Source organism: Chlorocebus sabaeus, chromosome 24, assembly GCF_047675955.1.
Source record: "Chlorocebus sabaeus isolate Y175 chromosome 24, mChlSab1.0.hap1, whole genome shotgun sequence".
NCBI lineage: Eukaryota > Metazoa > Chordata > Mammalia > Primates > Cercopithecidae > Chlorocebus > Chlorocebus sabaeus.
Window position 1 is genome coordinate 43672083 of NC_132927.1, and position 19868 is coordinate 43691950.

General features: G+C 38.1%; 1 protein-coding gene across 5 annotated transcripts in view; it reads left to right on the top strand.

Moving 5' to 3' along the window:
* PALS1 (protein associated with LIN7 1, MAGUK p55 family member) overlaps positions 1-19868 on the top strand; it is a 92753-nt gene that overhangs the window by 20523 nt on the left and 52362 nt on the right. For 2 of the 5 annotated variants that reach the window (XM_073011093.1, XM_007987033.3), the window contains exons 2-3: positions 9602-9683; positions 19177-19464. In XM_073011093.1, coding sequence (XP_072867194.1) covers positions 19200-19464 — 265 coding nt within the window. In that variant the 5' untranslated portion in view covers positions 9602-9683; positions 19177-19199. Of the gene's footprint in view, positions 1-1646; positions 1731-9601; positions 9684-18923; positions 19465-19868 lie in introns of those variants that run through there. The other 3 variants (XM_007987034.3, XM_007987031.3, XM_037984674.2) reach the window with 3 other exon arrangements.

The following is a 19868-nucleotide window of genomic DNA, read 5'->3' on the forward strand; positions in this document are numbered from 1 at the left end:
TTATCATTAAAGAATTTGGGAAAAATCTCTCTCGAGTTATTAAATGTTTGGCAATAGGTAGGTGTGGTTTTTCTCTTCCTGTCTTATCTAGCTTTTAAATATTCAAATTTAATGCAGCACATACTGAGTTTCTAATATGAGCATACGTAGATAGCAGGATAGTGTGCAGGGTTCCCAGAGCCACTACCAGTAGATTGGAAGTCTGTAGAATATTTGCAGTCTAGTTGAGAAGATAAGGTACTCATCCATAAAAATTTGATTAATAGGCCAGGTGCCGTGGCTCACACCTGTAATTCTAGCACTTTGGGAGCCCAAGGCGAGTGGATCGCATGAGCTCAGGAGTTCGAGACCAGTCTGGGCAACGTGATGAAACCCCGTCTCTACCGCAAATACAAAAACTTAGCTGGCTGTGGCAGTGGGTGCCTGTAGTCCCAGCTGCTTGGGGGTTTGAGGCAGGAGGATTGCTTAAACCTGGGAGGTCGAGGTTGCAGTGAGCCAAATTGTGCCACTGCACTCCAGCCCAGGTGACAAACTGAGACCTTGTCTTAAAAAAGAAAATTAATGCAGCAGGTATTGAGTTTCTGATATGAACATAAATAGCACTGTACAGGGCTCCCAGAGCCTCCTGCCTAAGGCTCCCAAGTAGCTGGGACTACAGGCACACACCACCACAACTGCCTATATTTTGTACTTTATGTAGAAGTGGGGTCTCACTATCTTGCCCAGGCTGGTCTTGAACTCTTTAAAAGAGTGTTATTATTTTTTACTTTCATTCACTTTGGGCTAAAGTAAAAATTAAAATATAGCAAACAGAAACAGGGTATACATGTATAGAAATAGGGCATATGTATATGTTGTATATACATACATAGAACATCCAAGGTACCATTTATGACAATGTTAAAATCAGCCAGGCACAGTGGCTCACATCTGTAATCCCAGCGCTTTGGGAGGCCAAGGTGGGCGGATCACTTGAGGTTAGGACTTTGAGACCAGCCTGGCCAACATGGTGAAACCCCATCTCTACTAAAAATATAAAAAATTAGTCAGGTGTGGTGCCGGGCATCTGTAATCCCAGTTACTCAGGAGGCTGAGGCAGGAGAATTGCTTGAACTCAGGAGGCTGAGGTTTCAGTGAGCCAAGATTGAGCCACTACACTCCAGCTTGGGCAACAGAGAAAGACTGTCTCTAAATAAATAAATGAATGCTTGCATGCATGCCGACTTATGCCTGTAATCCTAGCGCCCTGAGAGGCTGAGGCAGGAGGATCCCTTTGCCCAGGAATTTGAGACCAGCCTGGGCAACATAGGAAGACTCCATCTATACAAAAAATAAAATTAGCCAGGCATGGTGGCATGCACCTGTAGTCCCAGCTACTTGGGAGACTGAAGCAGGAGGATTGCTTGAGCTCCGGAGTTTGAGGCTGCTGTGAGCTATGATTGTGCTACTGCACTTCAGCCCGGGTAACAGGCAGATCCCATCTAAGGAAAAAAAATAATAAATAAAGAATATATGTATTTTGTAAATGTATTTGTCTGAAGGTTCTTCTACTTTAACTTTCTGTTTATTATTTCTTCATTCTACTAGAATGTGTGGTTTTTCCAGTCTTGGAAACATTGTCACCAGTAGAGAGATTTAAACAGAAACTATTGCTCTTCCTCATTTATTTAAAGGAAAGTATTAGTTTAATAAAAGAATGACCAGAACACAGTCTCTTATGCATCTCTCTGGTAAGTGATACTCCGTTCTTAGGATGAATTTTGGGTTTAAGTGCCAGCTCTCCATCTTCCAGCAATCCATATTGATTTAACTGTATTTGTAAAATTAAGAATGAGGACATTCCTCTGTGGCCATACCACTCTGACTGTACCTGATCTTGTCTGATCTTGGAAGCTAAGCAGGGTCAGGCCTGGTTAGTACTTGGATGGGAGGACATCCATGGTAAGAAGGCACAACCCTCCTCTCTCCCAATAAGTAGTTCTTTGGTCAAAAAAATTAAAAAGATTTTCATTCAAAACATATTTGTATATAGCACAATATATTTTATATGTTACGAACTCATCAGATATGAGTTACACACTCTGCCTCGGGGCTTGCAATTAATAAACATTCTGATTTCAAGGTAGACAGTAAATGCTACAGCAAAGGCATAGATTAAGTACTCTAGAAGGGTAGTTTGTAGAGGAGAGAGAGAGCAGGCAAAATTAAGATTTCATAGGATACTTGATGGAAGAGGAAAATCTTAACAGATAAAAAGTTGAAGAGAGGATTTTTTCTTGGTATAAGAAACATGTCAAAAATATAAGCAGTATGTCAAAGTTTAATGACAAAATATAAGCAGTACACAAAGTAAGTGCTATAAGAGTTGACTATTAAATTAGTAAACTTCCTTTGGGAATTTGGGCACTTCCCAAAGGAGGTGGGAAATTGCAGGGCTTATATGGGAAACAGCAAGTAGTTTGATTTAGAAGACAGGGGAGGGAGAAAGAAAGTGGAAAAAGTAATCTAGGACTAAGTCAAGTGGAGCCATATGAATGTCAGGCTGAGGTGTTCTACAGAATAGTTGTTAAAATGACCTGGAGTCAAACAGGCTCCAGGCCCTAGCTGTGCCATTTAGCTTTTGACATTGGACAAGTCATTTATTTTGCTAAGTTAAGGTACAAAATTGAACAAGGAGACTTGTGAGGGTTAAATGAGATAATGTATGTCGGGTGCTTGGCGTAGTGAATGAATGGTACATGGTAAATTCTCAGTAAACAATAGCTTAAAGAAAAGACAAAACTTGAAAAGGGACACTGTTGTGGTGGTAGGAGTGCTTCAGGAAAGTTAATCTGGCAATATTGTGTAAAATGATTGGCAACTAGAAAGACTGAGGTTGGAGAGAAACTCATAGAAAAGTTCAGACACTCATAGAAAAACCCATGGAAGAGATAATGTATAGTATAATTTAAGGTAGTGGCATGAGAAGGGAGAAGCTAAGAGTATATGTGAGATGCAGAGGTAGAATTGATGGGAGTTGGTATAGTTATAAGTATGTTTATAGAGGTATTACAGTTATGATTTTGAAAATACTTAAATTTTACCCCAGGAGGATAGCCAATTTGTGTAACAGGAGTTAGTCTATTATATTTTTAGGATATTCATTTTTAAGCTATAAATTAATATTATTAAAAACAGTCTGTCAAGTTATGACATGTGGCTCACTTTGCCAGCACATACTGAAATTGGAGCAATGCAGAATAGAGAATAAAATTTGTTATATTGTTGTAGGAAACTGGAATGTTGGTATTTTACTTATGTAGTAGGAACATTCACACACATATCTACCATTTCTCTACTCGATTGCCTTTGCTGCTTGGTAAACTGAGGTTTTCTAGGTACTTTGAGCAATAGATATCTTGTTACCACAATCAGGTACTACAATAAACTTGTAGTCTGTTAGCATATGTAACAGTGAAATTAATGATTGGTTAAAATTTATTTTATGAAGCAGTCAATTGAAGGTAAAAGGTAAATTTTCTCTGATCATATTTTAAAGGCAAAAAAATTTTGTGATTTTGAAGGAAGCATGTAGTCAGCATGGTATCTTCCAGACATGTAACTAACACAGCACTGTGGATGCACATTAGGATTTACCCATCTGAATTTTAGTTAATGTTCTATTGTTTCTAGCTGTGACTTAACTTTCAGTGCCTACATATGTGGAAAACAGATATCTGACCTATCTACCTTTCAGGGCAGTTGGAGAGATCAAATGAGGTTATATACTTGAAATAGGCTGTAAAAATAAAAGCATTTTACAGATGTAAGATATGAATATGTAAATTATTTATACATTTGCCCTTCTAGCGTATCCCTTTTGTGTCCTGTCTAGCAGTTAACAACCTGCTAAAACTCCCAGTATAAATGCAATAATTGAAAAATAGAATTTATTGTCTCTTTTCCAATTTTTATCCCTATCCCGACCTCGAATCCAGAGACCTTATTCTGTGCATTTTCCTATTTTAAGGTTCCATAATTTTCCCAGACTCAGTTGACATACTTAGTATTTTAGAATTCTATTTGACTCCTGGTCTCCAAATCCTGGGAAATCGTTCTTTAGAATAGCCATTGTTTGAAGTGATCACTTTTCATTCCTTCTGCTGCTTCCCTTTATTCTTCCATGTGTAAAGTATTAAAACATTGTCTTTATTGACCACTCTACTTATATTTTCTCCTGGTCAACTCTGGTTACAGTATAGAGTAGATTTAGAGTAGATGGTTAGTAAATTGTAAATGCAACAGTGTTTTCTTCCAGCTCTTTTGTCTACATTACCTTGTTTTAATTTTTATGCCAAAGCCATTGTATGGCCTAGAATCATGGGTTGAGAATAGGAACTTGTAAACTAAATCTTTCAGTTACAGATGTGTTATATATATACTTTTTGCCAGAAATGCAAAAGCTGGTAAGTCTCTTCAAGTTTACACCTGAGAAAGATGTATCTTCTAAGCTAATTATACTGCCTTATTGATACCCAACAGAATTGTCAGGAATCATATTATTTTTTTTCTGTCCATGAGGGCAGATGATTCATGTGGTTTTAAGTTATAATATATGTTACTCTTTATTCCCCTTTGAAATCTTATTGGGTTTTTACTTTGAAGATTTTTTAAATTGGGATTTTGCTTCCATTCCTTACAAATTTTGTCTGGTATAGTATATTCTAAATACAGTTAGATTTTAAGCTATGAAAATACCAGTTGTTTCTTTGGAATGCAGTTATCTGGATGATAAATGAAGGTAGTTCGATCAGAAACCCAAACCATGAACTATGTGGAATTTTAGAAATGCCTTTTATTATAGGACTTGTTAGGGTGTTCCACTAAATAGTAAACCAAGAGCCTGGGCATGGTGACTCATGCCTATAATCTCAGTGATTCGGGAGGCTGAGATGGGAAGACTCTTGAGCCAAGGAGTTCAAGACCAGACTGGGCAACATACTGAGACCCCATCTCTAAGAAAACAAGCAAAAAGTAGCTGGACATGGTGGTGTGTGCCTGTAGTTCCAGCTACACAGGAGGCTAAAGTGAGAGGGTTGCATGAGCCAGGAGTTTGAGGCTACAGTGAGCTATGATTATGCCATCGCACTCCAGCCTGGACAACAGAGCAAGACCCTATCTCTATTTAAAAGAAAAATAAAAAGGCCAGTGCAGTGGCTCATGCCTATAATCCCAGCACTTTGGGAGGCCAAGGCAGGCGGATCACCTGAGGTCATAAGTTCAAGACCAGTCTGGCCAACGTGGTAAAACTATCTCTACTAAAAATACAAAAATTAACCGGGTGCAGTGACACGCACCTGTAATCCCAGCTGCTCTGGAGGCTGAGGCATGAGAATCACTTGAACCCGGGAGGTGGTGATTGGGGTAAGTCAAAATTGCACCACTGCACTCCAGCCTGGGTTATAGAGTGAGACTCTATCTCAGAAAAAAAAAAAAAGAAAAAAAAAAGTAAAACCAGGATATTTGCACTTGGTCTTGTAATTTAAAGGATTTTATCTGTCCATTAAAAAACTTTGTTTTTTGGCCGGCTGCAGTGGCTCATGCCTGTAATCCCAGCACTTTGGGAGGCCGAGGCAGGCAGATCATGAGGTTAGGAGATCGAGACTGTCCTGTCTAACACGGTGAAACCCCATGTCTGCTGAAAATACACAAAATTAGCTGGGCGTTGTGGCACACGTCTGTAGTCCCAGCTACTTGGGAGGCTGAGGAAGGAGAATCGCTTGAACCCGGGAGGCAGAGGTTGCAGTGAGCCAAGATCACACCACTGCACTCCAGCATGGGCGACGAGCGAGACTCCATCTCAAAAAAAAAACAAAAAATAAAACCCAACTTTTTGTTTTTAAATCTAAAAATATTATTTATTTTTTTGTAGAGACAAGGTCTCACTATGTTGCCAACGCTGGTCTCAAACTCCTGGTCTCAGTGATATTCCTGTCTCTGCTTCCCAAAGTGTTGGGATTACAAGTGTAAGCCGCCATCCCTGGTGTAAAAACTTCTTTTGTATTGTGCCCATTGACTTAAACAAGTTCAGTTTATTTTGAATATATGTTTAAAATTAAAGAAATATATATTTATTTAAAAGTCTTTTTAGTTCTGTAATGTGGGAACTCGTTTTTCAGTTAGATCTTGGGGACTTTATTTTTGTTTAAGTTGTGCCTTTTTTACTGAATAATAATTTCAGAGCTAATCCACTGCATGAGTAACTCAAATATTTCAACTTCTTTTGAGAAGGAGTCTCAATATGTTGCCCAGGCTGAAGTGCAGTGGCATGATCTCAGCTCACTGCAGCCTCTGCCTCCTGGGTTCAGGCAATTCTCATGCCTCAGCCTCCCGAGTAGCTGGGATTACAGGTGTCTGCCACCATGTCTGGCTAATTTTTGTATTTTTAGTAGAGACAGGGTTTCACCATGTTGGCCAGGCTGGTCTCAAACTGCTGACCTCAAGTGATCCATCCACATGCCTCGGCCTCCCAAAGTGTTGGGATTACAGGCGTGAGTCACCTCGCCCAACTGAAATATTTCAGTTTTGACTTGTATTGACTTAGTTTTGGACATAGCTAAGTTTCTTCTGTAAAGATAGGTCATTCATTGTTGGAAACTTAAATTCATACAAGGAGTTAAACAGTTACCAAGTAAATAGTCTTTTATGTGATGTCAGTATATGACTTGTTTTTGGAATATACAGTTATCTTTTTAAAAAACTTCGTTTCTTAGCCAGGCACAGTGGCTCATGCCTATAATCCCAGCATTTTGGGAGGCCGAGGTGGACAGATCAGTTGAGCCTAGGAGTTCAAGACCAGCCTGACCAACATGGTGAAACCCTGTCTCTACTAAAAATACAAAATTAGTCAGGCGTGGTGGCCCATTCCTGTACCCACCTACTCAGGAGGGTAAAGCGGGAGGATCACTTGAGCCTGGGGAGGCAGAGGTTGCAGTGAGCCAAGATCATACCACTGCACTCCAGCCTGGTTCACAGAGCAAGACCCTGTCTCAAACAAATAAATAAATAAATACATAAAAATAAATTTGGTTTCTTTGAGATATAATTTACATGCAGCAAGATGTCATTTTAAGTGTATAATTTGAGGTTTTGTTTTATTTTAAAACCAGCTGAATAGGTATAACTTCAATTAAAATTCAGTAATTTTTTTTTTTTTTTTTTTGAGATGGAATTTCACTCTTGTTGCCCAGGCTGGAGTGCAGTGGCGCGATCAAGCGATTCTCCTGCCTCACCCTCCCAAGTAGCTGGGGTTACAGGCATGCACTACCACGCCTGGCTAATTTTTGTATTAGTAGAGATGGGGTTTCACCATGTTGGCCAGGCTGGTCTCGAACTGCTGATCTCAGATAATCCACCCACCTTGGCCTCCCAAAGTGCCGGGATTACAGGCATGAGCCACTGCGCCCAGTAAAATTCAGTAATTTTAAGTGTTCAATTTAATGAATTTTCAAAGTGGGTTTATTGAGGTATAATTTATATTTTATAAGATTTAGGGTTTATGGGGACAGTTTTAGTAAATTTATATAGTCATGGAGACTATCACTGAAATCTAATATTAGGATGTTTTTATCACATGAAAAAATTTCCTCCTTGCCTTTTTCAGTCAGCATCTGCTTCCATCTCCAGGAAACCACCAAACTGCTTTTTGTAGTAGCACTAGTTTTGCATTTTCTAGAAATTTTGCACAAATGGAATCATACTCTTGTGTCTGGCATTGTGTTTTTGAGACTGTCCGTGTTGTTGGATATGTCAGTAATTTGTCCTTTCTTATTGTATTTTTTGTTTATCCATTTTATTTCATTTTATCCATTGTATTCCATTTTTTGTTTATCCATTCCCAGCTGAAAGATAGTGTATGGTTTTAGACTATTATTAATATTGCTCCTATGCATACTTATTACAAATCTTTCTTCATGATTTTTACAGATAAAAATATGTTTATTTCTTTCTCTTGTGTGGAATGTCTCAGTTATATGGAAACTATATGTTTAACTTTTTAAGAAACTGCGAGACTCTACAATTTTACATTCTCATCAGCATTGTATAGGGGTTCCCCTTCCTTCACATTCTCTCCAGTGCTTAATATTACCACTTTTTAATTTTAGCCATTTTCTTGTTTGTAGTGTTATTTCATTGTGTATTTTTAAAACAGCATTATTGAGATAGAACTCTCATACTACACAATTCATCTGTTACCAGAAACCCGATCCGGATCCCAGAGAGGGTTCTTGAATCTTGCATGAGAAAGAATTTGGGGCAAGTCCATAGAGTAAAGTGAAAGCAAGTTTATTAAGACAGTAAAGGAATGAAAAAATGGCAACTCCATAGGCAGAACACCGACATGTTACTTCTTCTTATATGCCGAGCGAGGGGTGGATTCATGAGTTTTCTGGGAAGGGGGTGAGCAATTCGTGGAACTGAGGATTCCTCCCCTTTTTAGACCATGTAGGGTAACTTCCTCACATTGCCGTGGCATTTGTAAACTGTCATGGCACTGGCAGGAGCGTCTTTTACCATGCTAACGCATTATAATTAGCATATAATGAGCAGTGAGCACTACCAGAGGTCACTTTCATGGCTATCTTGGTTTTGGTGGGATTTGCCTGGCTTCTTTACCCCAACCTGTTTTGTCAGCAGGGCCTTTGTGACCTGACTTTGTGTTGACCTCCTGTCTCATCCTGTGACTTAGAATGCCTAACCTCCTGGGAATGCAGCCCAGTAGGATACCCAGCCCCTATTCAAGATGGAGTTGCTCTGGTTCAAATGCCTCTGACACATCCAAGTGTGCAAATTCAATGGATTTTAGTATACTTGGAGTTGTACAACCATCACCGCAGTTAATTTGCATCATCCCCCAAGAGAAACCTGCATGCCTTGGCCATAATTATCCCAGCCATTCACCCCCAGTTTTAGGCAACCGCCGATCTACTTTTTGTCTCTCTATATTTGCCTCTTCTGGATATTTCATAAATAGAATCATACAGTATGAGGTTCTTTGATGCTGGCTCCTTTAAATCCTGTTTGCAGGGTTAATCTATGTTGTAGCATGTATCACTACTTCATTTTTATTTTCCAGTAATGTTTCCTGTAGGATTATACCACTTTTAATAAATTCATCAGTTGAATATTTGGGTTTTTTCTACTTTTTTGCTATTATAAATACTGCTGCTATGAATATTTTTGTACAAGTTTTTGTGTGTGTGTGTGTATGTAGATGTATGTTTTTATTTCTGTTGGTTTATACATAGGAGTGGAATTGCTGATATGGTAACTCTGTGTTTAGCCTTTTGAGGAATTGCCAGACTGTTTCCAATGTGTTATTGGAAAGTTTCCGTTTGATATTCCTAAGGGCACTAATATGCAACAACATAGATTTTTAAATTGATATCCATTAGATACAGGGGTTGTGGTGCATTTTTATGATTTCTTACTGAGAAATCCTAGCTATCTGCAGACAGAATTGGTTATCATATTGAATTAGTCTTTCTCTTTCTCCTTTACCCCCTCAAAAACACTGCAGACATTTACATTTGATCAATTGTCTCATTTTTCTTTTTCATAGAATAAGAAAGCCTGAGTTTTGTGAAAAACCAGAGAAGAGAAACTAAAAGGACAGTAGAAAAGGTTTTTCCAGTTTGCATAATGTAAGTTCTTTTCACTTTTCTTGGCTTGAATCCTGTGTTAGCTGACAAAGCTGTTTCTATGGAAACAAATAGTTTAACTTCTTAGAATGTCAGAGGAATGCTGATCACTTAAAATGAGACTTCCCAGCTGCTGGTCAAAGGGCATTACTTGCTGGAGAAAGAGGGGAAGGATGAATTCAAAAAATTCTAGAGTTCTGGACACTAGTGTAGACTGAACATGTTTATGCGTATGAAGTATATCTCTTCCATTTTCCTCTGCCTAAAAATTAAGATACTGATAATATAGGAAATTGGATTTCTGCTGACCTGTCTTGATTCTCAGCTCTTAAACAGACGGTTCTATTTGTTGGTACCCTTTTCAGTGGGACTGTACCCTTTAGACTATTTCAGTCCCTCTAGTCTCAATCATTTGCACTTGTTGTGAAGCTTATTTAGCTTCCCTTTGCCCCCTTCTCCCGCAACTAAAACGCTTTCTCCCTTACTAGTTTGAGGTTAGAATTGAAACAGCTTTGGCATGCCAGCCTGAAAATTTTTCTTGCTTTGTGGACAATGTACAGATTTTTGTATTTGTGTTCATTTTCCTAGAATTAGGAAACAGGGATTCTGATGAGAATTTGAAATGTAGTCCTTTGAAGCTTTCTTTCTTTCTTATTTCTTTTTTAAAAACTTATAATTGGAAAGTTGAGAAGAAAAGAATTAGGGCCAGTAACTGGTAACTCTGCTGTCTTCATAAGATGGCCTGTTATTTACACACAATGAGGTAATGCTCTAGTTCAGTCATTTACCAGCTTCTGAATTGTCAAAGGACTGTTTTTTTGTTGTTGTTGTTGTTGTTTTGTTTTTTTGTTCTTTAAGAGAGGGAGAGTGCAATTGCTTTGGACTGGGAGGACTTTTTCACTTTTATAATGTGTATAGACTACATGTATGAGCTATAGTATTAGTAGAGTGCCTGCTTAAAAATTATAAACTTGATGCTAAAACTACAGGATACCGTATAATGTTTCTTTAATTCTGAAAGAACTTTAGGATCTTTCCTTGCCTTCATTAAATTAACTTGTGAGCATTATAGAGTTTTTGGAGTGTTAAATGGTGAAGTAATTATTTAACAAGGTAGTCTGGAAAGATTTCTTGTAGATTTAGGGACTTGAGGGAGGTCTTGAAGGTAGAAATCAACGGAAAAGTAGTTCACTAGTCATTTGGGCAGAAAGATGGGATAGGCACAAATGAGGAAGGTAAATTAGAAGGCTCATGCAGGTGAGTAGTAAAAGATAGAGCTAGAAATCTTGGATTCATTTTGCGAGTTTGGACTTTATTCTCTAGGTAGTGTGAAAGCCATCAGAAGTTCTGAACAGAGGAGTGGTTTGCTCATCTACTTAATTAAGCGAACCACTTACCAGGTATCATGGCTATAGAGGTGAACAAGACAGATCCCGGCCAATTTCCCTTGACTTTACTTCTATCTGATTCTCCTGTATTCTCCATCATATTTAGTTTCACTGTCATCTACCTACTAAGCCAGGGATAGTGGTTAAGAGTGATGGTTCTGGAGTTACACTGCCTAGGTTCATATTCTGAAGCCTTCTGTTGTTTGGCCTTCTGTTGGGCAATGTTATGGATCCAGAGATGGGTCAGCCTGGTTCCTGACTTCAAGGTGCTTCTAGTCTGATGAGATAGAAAGGCAGAGATATAAATAGCAGTAGTCCAGCTTCATCAAGAATGTGACAGGGATTATAGGATTCCAGAGGACAATGTATTTGAGCTCAGACTTAAAAGAGTAGGCAAAGATTAGATCCTAGGCAGTCTGATTCTGGAGGCTGTTCTCTTAAACATGCTGTCTTAGGTGACTGGATGGATATAGTAACATTAGTTAGAATTGAAAACAGGGAGAGGATTAAAGAGAATAGAAGGAGATTAAAGGGAAATATGAGTTTAATTTTGGAGGTATTTCTAGATTCTTATGGGAAATTCTGATAGATAGATAGAATAATAGTCAGCCAGGTGCGGTGGCTCACGCCTGTAATTCCAGCACTTTGGGAGGCCGAGGCTGGCGGATCACAAGGTCGGGAGGTTGAGACCAGCCTGGCCAACATGGTGAAGCCCCATCTCTACTAAAAATACAAAAATTAGCTGGGCATGGTGGTGGGCACCTGAAATCTCAGCTACTCAGGAGGCTGAGGGAAGAGAATCGTTTGAACCTGGGAGGTGGAGGTTGCAGTGAGCTCAGATCATGCCATTGCACTCTAGCCTGGATGACAGAGTGAGACTCTGTCTCAAAAAAAAAAAAAAGAAAAGAATAATGGTCAAAGATCTTGTCTCAACCATAGTATCTAGCCAGGATTAAATAATTAAATTTGTGTACATATCACTCCTCTTTTTGAAATCTTTGATGATTCTCTTATTCTACAGAATTAAGGATTTATATTTAAGACCTTTCATAAGATGGACCCAATCAAACTTTCTAGTCATATCTTCCACTTCTCTCTTGACTCTTTTAGTTCAACTAGCCTTATTTGTACTTTCCCTTCACACCTTTCATCTTCACACCTTTGGTTCATATGGCCCCTTTCTTATTTCTCCATCTTGTCCTTAAGGCCTACTTCCAACCTCATTTTTCATCTAGAAAATGGGCATATTTGGATCTACTTCTGGAGTTGTAATGAGAAATAAATGAGTGAATACTATGTGAAGTACTTGCAGTATTGGCTGGCACATAAAGTAGTACTCAGTAAATGTTAGCTGTAGTTGTAGTTGTTACTACTACTACTACTATTCCTACTCCTATGACTTCCTTCTCCTCCTCCTCCTTTACCTCTTTTATTCACTTTTTGTCCTCCTATTTGAAATAGACACTAAGTTCTACTGATTCTGTAACCTACATATTGCTTTTTTTTTTTTTTTTTTTGAGTCAGAGTCTTGCTCTGTCTCCCAGGCTGGAGCGCAGTGGCATGACCTTGGCTCACTGCAACCTCTGCCAACCAGGTTCAAGTGATTCTCATGCCTCAGCCTCCCGAGTAGCTGGGACTACAGGCACAAGCCACTGTGCCTGGATAATTTTTTAATTTTTTTGCATGATTTTGTAGAGATGGGATTTTACCATGTTGCCCCCAGGCTGGTCTCAAACTGCTAGTCTCAAGTGATCCACAGCCTCAGCCTCCTCAGATGCTGGAATTACAGGCATGAGCCACCACGCCTGGCCTGTAACCTTCATATTTCTTGAATACAACTTCATTCTCACTGTCCTAGTTGAGGACCCCATTTCTAATAGGTGCTTTCAGTCTGTTCTCATTGCCACCCTTCAGTCAGCCCTCTACGCTTCAATAGGAGTGATATTTCTTTTTGTTTGTTTGTTTGTTATAGTTTAAGTTCTAGGGTACGTGTGCACAACGTGCAGGTTTGTTACATATGTATACATGTGCCATGTTGGTGTGCTGCACCCATTAATTCGTCATTTACATTAGGTATATCTCCTAACGCTATCCCTCCCCGCTCCCCGCTTCCCCTACCCCACGACAGGCCCCAGTGTGTGATGTTCCCCACCCTGTGTCCATGTGTTCTCATTGTTCAATTCCCACCTATGAGTGAGAACATGCAGTATTTGGTTTTCTGTCCTTGTGATGGTTTGCTCAGAAGATGATTTCCAGCTTCATCCATGTGCCTACAAAGGACATGAACTCATCCTTTTTTATGGCTGCATAGTATTCCATGGTGTATATGTGCCACATTTTCTTAATCCAGTCTATCATTGATGGACATTTGGGTTGGTTCCAAGTCTTTGCTATTGTGAGTAGTGCTGCAATCAACATACATGTGCATGTGTCTTTATAGCAGCATGATTTATAATCCTTTGGGTATATACCCAGTAATGGGATGGCTGGGTCAGATGGTATTTCTAGTTTTAGATCTTTAGAATTGCCACATGGTCTTCCACAATGGCTGAACTAGTTTACAGTCCCACCAACAGTGTAAAAGTGTTCCTATTTCTCCACATCCTATCCAGCACCTGTTGTTTCCTGACTTTTTAATGGTCACCATTCTAACTGGTGTGAGATGGTATCTCATTGTGGTTTTGATTTGCATTTCTCTGATGGCCAGTGATGATGAGCATTTTTTCATGTGTCTGTTGGCTGCATGAATGTCTTCTTTTGAGAAGTGTCTGTTCATATCCTTTGCCCACTTTTTGATGGGGTTGTTTGATTTTTTCTTGTAAATTTGTTTAAATTCTTTGTAGATTCTGGATGTTAGCCCTTTGTCAGATGGATAGATTGTAAAAATTTTCTCCCATTCTGTAGGTTGCCTGTTCACTCTGATGGTAGTTTTTTTTGCTGTGCAGAAGCTCTTTAGTTTAATTAGATCCCATTTGTCAATTTTGGCTTTTGTTGCCATTGCTTTTTGTGTTTTAGTCGTGAAGCCTTTCCCCTGTCTATGTTCTGAATGGTATTGCCTAGGTTTTCTTCTAGAGTTTTTATGATTTTAGGTCTAACATTTAAGTCTTTTATCCGTCTTGAATTAATTTTTGTATAAGGTATAAGGAAGGGATCAGTTTCAGCTTTCTACATATGACTAGCCAGTTTTCCCAGCACCATTTATTAAATAGGGCATCCTTTCCCCATTTCTTGTTTTTGTCAGGTTTGTCAAAGATCAGATGGTTGTAGATGTGTGGTATTATTTCTGAGGCCTCCGTTCTGTTCCATTGGTCTATATATCTGTTTTGGTACCAGTACCATGCTGTTTTGGTTACTGTAGCCTTGTAGTATAGTTTGAAGTCAGGTAGCATGATGCCTCCAGCTTTGTTCTTTTGGCTTAGGATTGTCTTGGCAGTGCCAGCTCTTTTTTGGTTCTATATGAACTTTAAAGTAATTTTTTCCAATTCTGTGAAGAAAGTCATTGGTAGCTTGATGGGGGTGGCATTGCATCTATAAATTACCTTGGGCAGTATGGCCATTTTCACAATATTGATTCTTCCTATCCATGAGCATGGAATGTTCTTCCATTTGTTTGTGTCCTCTTTTATTTCACTGAGCAGTGGTTTGTAGTTCTCCTTGAAGAGGTCCTTCACATCCCTTGTAAGTTGGATTCTTAGATATTTTATTCTCTTTGAAGCAATTGTGAATGGGAGTTCACTCATGATTTGGCTCTCTGTCTGTTATTGGTGTATGGGAATGCTTGTGATTTTTGCACATTGATTTTGTATCCTGAGACTTTGCTGAAGTTGCTTATCAGCTTAAGGAGATTTTGGGCTGAGTCGATGGGGTTTTCTAAATATACAATCATGTCATCTGCAAACAGGGACAATTTGACTTCTTTTCCTAATTGAATACCCTTTATTTCTTTCTCCTGCCTGATTGCCCTGGCCAGAACTTCCAACACCGTGTTGAATAGGAGTGTTGAGAGAGGGCATCCCTGTCTTGTGCCAGTTTTCAAAGGGAATGCTTCCAGTTTTTCCCCATTCAGTATGATATTGACTGTGGATTTGTAACAAATAGCTCTTATTATTTTGAGATATGTCCCATCAATACTGCATTTATTGAGAGTTTTTAGCATGAAGGGCTGTTGAATTTTGTCGAAGTCCTTTTCTGCATCTGGTGAGATAATCATGGTTTTTGTCTTTGGTTCTGTTTATATGATGGATTACGTTTATTGACTTGCTTATGTTGAACCACCCTTACATTCCAGGGATGAAGCCCACTTGATCGTGTTGGATAAGCTTTTTGATGTGCTGCTGGATTCAGTTTGCTGGTATTTTATTGAGGATTTTTGCATCGATATTCATCAGGGATATTGGCCTAAAATTCTCTTTTTTTGTTGTGTCTCTGCCAGGCTTTGGTATCAGGATGATACTGGCCTCATGAAATGAGTTAGGGAGGATTCCCTCTTTTTCTGTTGCTTGGAATAGTTTCAGAAGGAATGGTACAGCTCCTGTTTGTACCTCTGGTAGAATTCGGCTGTGAATTCGTCTGGTCCTGGACTTTTTTTGGTTGGTAGGCTATTAATTATTTCCTCAGTTTCAGAGCCTGTTATTGGTCTATTCAGGGATTCAGCTTCTTCCTGGTTTAGTCTTGGGCGGGTGTATGTGTCCAGGAATGTATCCATTTCTTCTAGATGTGCTAGTTTATTTGTGTAGAGGTGTTTATAGTATTCTCTGATAGTAGTTTGTATTTCTGTGGGATCGGTAGTGATATCCCCTTTATCATTTTTTATTACATCTATTTGATTCTTCTCTCTTTTCTTCTTTATTAGTCTTGCTAGTGTTCTATCAATTTTGTTGATCTTTTCAAAAAACCAGCTCCTGGATTCATTGATTTTTTTTTTTAAGGATTTTTTGTGTCTCTATCCAATAGGAGTGATATTTCTATAAAAATGAATGTGATCATGTCAGCCCCTGCTTAAAATCTTTTAATTATTGTTACTATTTTCAGGGTAAAAATCTAAAACTCTTCCCAGTATGGTTTCCTGCTTGCCTTTCCAGTTTTTTCATTATTCACGTACAGCATGCTCCCATTGTCCCATCCAGCTTTATCGTATTCTCTTGTGTTTTCATAAAGTGCCATTCTGTCATACTCTTCCTTCCTATTGGTCATGTGAGCCTGTCTGCATGGAATAGACCTTTCTGCCCTCTGGCTAATTTTTAGTTGCCCTTTGAAATCCAGCTCAAAGAAATGTATCCTGATGTTTTTAGTGTTTCCTGTCACCTTTTACCACAGACCAAGTTTTATAGTTCATTGTCTGTGACATTCCAAGTTGAGTTGAACAGATGTTTATTGGGCATTTCTTATGATATGTATTAGGCTAAGCACTGGAGCTGTAAAAGTAAGACATGACCCCTCTCTCTAACAAATTTAGAATCTGTTGAGGAGTTTGAGGAAAAATAATCATTTATTTTCTTTGCTTTCTCTCCCAGGAGACTGAACATTCCTGGGGAGATAACCAAAATAAAATTTAAAGCAGATTACTACCAGGTTATAGAAATTTTTCTGAGAGCAAAAATTGGATCCAGATATACTAGTATGATAATAAATAGTACAGGCATGAGAATTTTGACCTTGAATGATCTGGCCCAGTCTCTCTTGCATGACTTCTAATTTTCCCTCATAGGGTAGTGAGTATGGACACAGATGTAGAGCTTTTAAGCTGAGTTTTAAATTTCAGATCATAATTTATATATATATAAGTTTAAAACATATCATTTAATATTAAATTTGATTTTTAATATCCAGTAATTATTATAGAGAGGGTTGAGAGTTTTAATTTTCTGAAAATATGTACACTCCTGGATTTTTAAAGTTAAACATAGCACTATAGTAACTCCTACACAGTTTTTCTGCTTACTTGTAAGGAAAACATTTAAAAAGCTGAATTTGCATTTGCATGTAATCAATGCCTAACATAACTTAAGAATTGCCTAACATAAATCAAATAGCTGTCATGTTAATGAAAAAGAAGGCAATCTAATGGTAAATAAGGTACTTATGTGTAGATCACAGAAGACAAACTTTGGATGAAAGACAGAAAAATCTACCAAAAATTTTGTGCAAATGTAGTTTTAATAATTGACTCATGTAACTGGCATCCATTTTCCTGATTGTTGGACTGGTGGTTTTCCTGATAGCCTAGTTGAGTTTGTATTAAGCATTTTGTCTTCTGTCCCTGTTTGCATTATGATCGAAGATGTCTGAGAAAGGATTGGCTGGTATTAGGAATATTATTTGAAAACCTGGCTTTTGCTTAGTTGGCATTGTGCTCTAACCAACCTGTTTACTTAAGTGATGCCCAACTCAAGGAGGTTGTAGGTTTATTATTGTAAATATTATTGCTCTTGAGTGAAAAAAGGCTAATTAGATTTAATGTGTGGGTTTACACATATGTAAACAACCTGCTTATGTATGCCTGAGAAATAGCTCAATGAAAAGCCAGAGTTACCTGGTAAAATATTTTTATTTTCTAAAATATGTTGAAAGATTTTTAAAATAGGAAAATCAAGTTAATACTGGTAATCAATGTAAGTATACATTAGCTCATGTGAAACTCAGAACAGTCAATCCTATAAATAAAGCTTCCAAGTGAATCTGAGAGTCAGAGAGAGAAAATGGTCTTAAATCATAACACTAGAGGATTAAAAGTTCAGTTTTCTTATCTCCCTGCTTACTGTTACCTTTTGGCTGTACAGTATGACTCAAAAGTTTTTGGCAACAGATACTACCATTTTCTCTAAATGAATCCTCGTAATTCTTGTATCGTTAACCCCAATTCTTTTTTTTTTTCCCCCCGAGATGGAGTCCCGCTCTGTCACCCATGCTAGAGTACAATAGTGTGATCTCAGTTCACTGCTGCCTCTGCCTCCCAGGTTCAAGCGATTCTCCTGCCTCAGCCTTCTGAGTAGCTGGGATTACAGGCGCCTGCCACCATGCCTGGCTAATTTTTGTGTTTTTCTTAGTAGAGACGGAGTTTCACCATGTTGGCCAGGCTAGTCTCGAACTCCCGACCTCAGGTGATCCATCTGCCTTGGCCTCCCAAAGTGCTGGGATTACAGGCGTGAGCCACTGCATCCAGTCCAATTCTTTTTTTTTTTTTTTCTTTTTTTAATGGGATCAATTATAAAGACTGATAACCCATGTAATCCTTGTTTCAATGTAGTTTTGTCTTGTAGCTGCCTCAGCTGCTAATTGAAGTTTCTTATTCGTTGGGCATGTTCTTCATCTCAAAAACTCCTAAAAATGAATTAATTATCCCCCAGAATACTGCTTGTATTTCAAGTAAGGTACAAACAAGGCTGCTGTATGCCAAATCGGTTGATTGTTCATCAGTTTCTTTAGCAGTTAACTAGTAAGTTATTTCAATCTCATGTTAATTGTTGAGCATAAAGTACTGTGTTGAGACAACTACTAAAAGATGATTAAAACACCTTTTATGTTTGAAGCAAGCAATGTGTTCTCTACCAAACTAGTACCCCAAACTTTTTTACTTTCCTACTTTTCTAAACTTTCCAGTACTGTATATCATTTTTCTTAGCTTTAAAATTGAATAGTATGTTTCACATTCTTGGAAAGGGACTTTTTGGGGGAGAGGGGGAATCTTGGTTTGCTCACCATTATCTGTGAAGTGAAAGTACTTAATCTACATAGCAAAATAATATTATATACTTATTATTTTCTGTGTTGTATGGAGATTTAGAAGTGGGCTATGTAAAAACCTGCTTTTATATTGTAATTCTTATACTTTTTTTTCCCCCATCTTTCCCCTTAGATTTCCTTCATGGATACTTTTTCATAGCATTATTATGTGATGTGAGAAGTTTTTTTGGTCTTTTTTTTTTTTTTTTTTTTTGAAGTAACATGGATTTTATACTACAGAATCAAGAGAATTGGCTTATAGGAAAAATTGATTTATAAAAAGTGGTACAGGTTTTTATAGATAACCATGACAACATCCCATATGAATGGGCATGTTACAGAGGAATCAGACAGCGAAGTAAAAAATGTTGATCTTGCATCACCAGAGGAACATCAGAAGCACCGAGAGATGGCTGTTGACTGCCCCGGAGATTTGGGCACCAGGATGATGCCAATACGTCGAAGTGCACAGTTGGAGCGTATTCGGCAACAACAGGAGGACATGAGGCGTAGGAGAGAGGAAGAAGGGAAAAAGCAAGAACTTGACCTTAATTCTTCCATGAGACTTAAGAAACTAGCCCAAATTCCTCCAAAGACGGGAATAGATAACCCTATGTTTGATACAGAGGAAGGAATTATCTTAGAAAGTCCTCATTATGCTGTGAAAATATTAGGTAAGTAAAAATAGAGGGGTAATAGAAAACATTTTGCTTTAATTTATCTGTGCCTTATAATGTATATGGGAAGGAAGAGGGTTTAACAGAATGTACATAATGACAGTTTGAATTCCAGACCAAGATGCTTTGTTTTCTTAGAAACGCCATATAGCTATTGTTTACTATTACCAACATAGAACTAAAAGCATGTGGTTTAAATGTTCAGTCACTATAACGTGTTTTTTAGATATTAAAGAGTTTTCATGGGCCCTAACATTTAAAGCCTTGAAATTTACCTTTTATATCAAACTCACAAACTTTATGCAAAATACTAAAAAACAATTTTCAGATTTTGAATTTCTGATTTCCTTCAAGTTTGTAAAATAGTAATGAAATTAGTAACTATAGTTTAAATTCTTTGA